Source organism: Entamoeba nuttalli (genome assembly GCF_000257125.1).
Source record: "Entamoeba nuttalli P19 unplaced genomic scaffold asmbl_4211, whole genome shotgun sequence".
Classification (NCBI taxonomy): domain Eukaryota; phylum Evosea; order Mastigamoebida; family Endamoebidae; genus Entamoeba; species Entamoeba nuttalli.
In genome coordinates, this window is record NW_008576635.1 from 1 (window position 1) to 3,690 (window position 3,690).

Consider the following 3,690-nt stretch of genomic DNA (forward strand, 5'->3'; position numbering starts at 1 on the left):
ATAAGAATTAGAAATAAATAATAATTGATAATAAAAAGAATAATGAATTATGCTTTATTTTCTTGTAATATCTTTGAAATAGTAATTCTTATATTTTCATTTTTAATACCAAATAATAAGAATTGACTACATAATGCTAATATTGCATCTTTTTCTCTTTCTCCTTTGATAAGTTCTAAAGCATATGGTTCATCTTGCATTTGTAAAACTAGTCCTAGTCTTTTCCTTGGATTTTGTATCATTTTAAGGAATTTATTTCTAATATCTAATTGTTCTGCACGATGTGCAGTTAATGCAAGTAATTCACATGCAAAAGGTTCTAATTTTTTAATAGAAAGGAATTGTTCAAGTCTTTTCTTTTGTTCATCTTTATTACCAATTTCTTCTATTACAGCAATTTTAGCACGAAGTATAATTTTGTCATCCACTTCCATTGATTGTTTAAAAGTATTGACATTCCTTTCTACTTCTTTTTGGTCCATTTCAAATCCTCGATAGAATGACATGCATTGTTGATAAATAGAATCACTAGGAACTCCACTAACATTTTCACTACTTTTAATAATTTTTTCAGCCATTTCTTTATAAGACTTATCTCCATGAATTTCCCAAATCCATGTAGATTCATCTAAATAGGTTCTTTGTAAGAATTGAACACCTGTAGAAAATTGAGATGTTGCAGTACTAATTTTCATTAATTGATCTTTATTTATTCTTTGATTGTTTAGTAATGATTCAAATAATAAATATTGGTCACTCCATCTTTGAAATAGAGCAAATGATGATTGTTGAATAACAGTATCAAATTGTGCACAGAATTTAAGAATATTTAAATTACCATCAACAGTTTGAATAATACTACTACAAGGTGTTTCAAGAATACTTCTCAATTGTGGTAATCCATTGAAATCAATTACATCATCATTGGTCATTACTTTATTAAGTAATGAACAAAAACTATATGAATCACTATATGCAATACATATTTTCGCAAGATATGTTAAATACATATGTCTTTGTTTTTGAGTTAAACTAGTTGGTAAATTACGAATGATCATATCACGACAAATATTAGAAATTGACGCTATTTCACAAATTATTTCTATTTGTGGTTTCTTTAAACATACATTAATTACTCTTAATAATGATGGTTGTGATAATTGACTCATATGTTGTTTAAATCGTGGAATGTCAGAATCAATTCCACATGCTATTCTTCTTGCTTTTCTATAACACCATTGTTCTTCTAATGACTCAATAGACATATCACATTCTGTTGACCAAACATTACATAAAGAAAAAAGGTTAAGAGAAACTAAAATACATTGAACTGGATGTCTATAAAATTCAGAACATCTTTTAGTATGATTATGTAATGGATCTTTAGTTCTACATCGTTCAATAGCTGCAAGACTATAAAATTCTTTATAAGTCATCATACATCCATTATTATTCATTGTATGTAATAAACGAAGTAATTTAACAATTGTCTGCATAAATGGCGATCCTTTTTTAGCATCTTCTGGAGATGCAAGCATTAATCCATATGATGCACATCTCATTAATTGAATTTGACGTTCATCTGATGGTGGAAGAGATAATGCAGCTTTACAAACTATTTCTATTGATTCATAAACATGTTCAGAAAATTTATTTACAAATGATGCATCTTCTGGTTTAATAAATGATTGCCAAAGATAAGAAGCAGGTGAGTCTTGATTTAATTTCCTTAAATCAGGGTCATATGGACAGTATATTGCATTAACATATTTCTTTTCATTTTCAATTTCTTCTAGACAATGAAATCTAATTCCATCAACTTCTTGAATTATACAGTACACATGATCTATAGTATCTATTAAATATTCATCAGTTTCTGTATTAATTGAATGAATTTGAAAGACATTTGGATATATTTCAACTCCAAATAAATCATTATCAATCCAAAAGAGTCTATTACTAGACCCAAGATGTGCTGTTTGATCAAAATTATATTCATATAGTAATTGTAATGTATAAGTATTTTGTGGAGCACTAATCATCTTTTCTTTATTATTTGGGTCTTTTATTTCAGTAATTCCTTTTACTGTTTCAAATTTATAAATATTAATTTCAAAATTTTGTGTTTTAATATCTTTTTGTAATGCTAATAATTGACTTCCATCATAACTAAATCCATATGATAAAATTTCTAAATTTTTCTTTGTTTCAGCAGAGAAATTTAATGGTAAAGAAATAAGATTTGGGAATTTAAAATAAAAAAATAAATTCTCTGCCATATAAGCAATACCATTTTCATTTAAAAATATACCAATTAATGTATTTGCAAATCTATTATAATGTAATAATATTTCACTTGTTTCAGGAAACATTTTTCTTGTAAATTCAATTCTATCTGTTTTTAAATTAAAGATTCCTGTTATAACAATTGAACGTTTAATTCGTTCTTGTTTTTCTGGATTAACTACTTCTACTCCAAGTAATAACACAACACCTAATCCATAAATATATGCATTTAATAATTTTGGATTTCCTTGTCTAAATTTTGTTTTAGAATATGTATCATCAAGAACAACTAAATTTCCATCTGTTGTATAAATATGAATATATCTGTTTCTTGTTATAACAACTATTCGATAATCATCTAACCATCCTGCTTTATAAATATTATCTCCACTTTCTAATTCAACAATTTCTATATCATTTATTCTATTTCCTTTACCATCAGCAATAGAAATACTTGGTTTACTTTTTCCTCCACTACTAATTTTATTTGGATCAGGATAATATAAAATTGGTCCTCCTGCTTTACTACAAACATAAATATGATTTTCTCGATTAACCATTTTTACTTTAATTGGTTCTTCTGTATAAATAACTGCTTTTAATACTGTTTTTGATTCAATTAAATCTGGCTCCATTTCTAAACTACTTTTCTATCCTTTTTTAGTTCTTTTTTATTTTTCTTCTTTTTTATTTCTTGAAAAATATTCTTCTTTACAACAAAAAATCAATTTCATACAATATCTCTTTTTTATTCTTCCTATTTTCTTTTATCATTTTAGTAATGGTGTTGTTTCATTAGTTAGTGGTTGTTGTTTATTCTTAATAACAGGAGACAAAACCCCAGCATGTGTTGAGTTTGTTGTTGAATTGACTTTAACTTCAACAAATTGTTGTTCATTTGGAAGTACTTTTGAAGCAGAGACTTGAGGATGTGGTAAACATGTTTGAGACGTTGCTGTTTTATGAGGGTTTTCTGGTGATGATATTTCATATCGGAGCTGGACGTTAGTTTGTCATAATAAAAAGACAAAGAAAGTCACAAACAAATGGAGGTTGTTCTGTTGTAATCAAACACATTGAATGACCTGGTGGTAAAGTTGATGAATTGTTATTTAAATATTCAGTGACACATCTAATTCCATCTGATGTCCCATGGTACATTGTGTGTGTTGTTTTACAACATGGAATACGTCCAGTAACAAGTACTGATTTAGTAATACATGATTGAAGTAGTAAATTGATTGAATGAATATATTTAGTATATTCCATAGGCTCAATTTTACCGTTTAATTCATTAGGAATAATTTCACTAAATGATAATGGACAATGGAATGTGTATGTCACAGATGGAATGATAATGATGGTTTTACTCATAATTTTAACTTTATTAAGAATTTTTAATTC

At 26.8% G+C, this 3,690-nt stretch overlaps 2 protein-coding genes across 2 annotated transcripts; both read right to left on the reverse strand.

Moving 5' to 3' along the window:
- Nucleotides 1-47: 47 nt before the first annotated feature.
- On the reverse strand, nt 48-2,921 carry ENU1_097270 (hypothetical protein; the record flags this gene model as incomplete). Its single annotated transcript, XM_008859207.1, has 1 exon — nt 48-2,921. One exon carries the CDS (start codon nt 2,919-2,921, stop codon nt 48-50), a length of 2,874 nt encoding a protein of 957 aa, XP_008857429.1.
- Nucleotides 2,922-3,291: 370 nt separating this feature from the next.
- ENU1_097280 (hypothetical protein) lies at nt 3,292-3,660 on the reverse strand (the record flags this gene model as incomplete). Its single annotated transcript, XM_008859208.1, has 1 exon — nt 3,292-3,660. The coding sequence occupies one exon, from the start codon at nt 3,658-3,660 to the stop codon at nt 3,292-3,294; it is 369 nt and encodes a 122-aa protein (XP_008857430.1).
- Between the last annotated feature and the right edge of the window lie 30 nt (nt 3,661-3,690).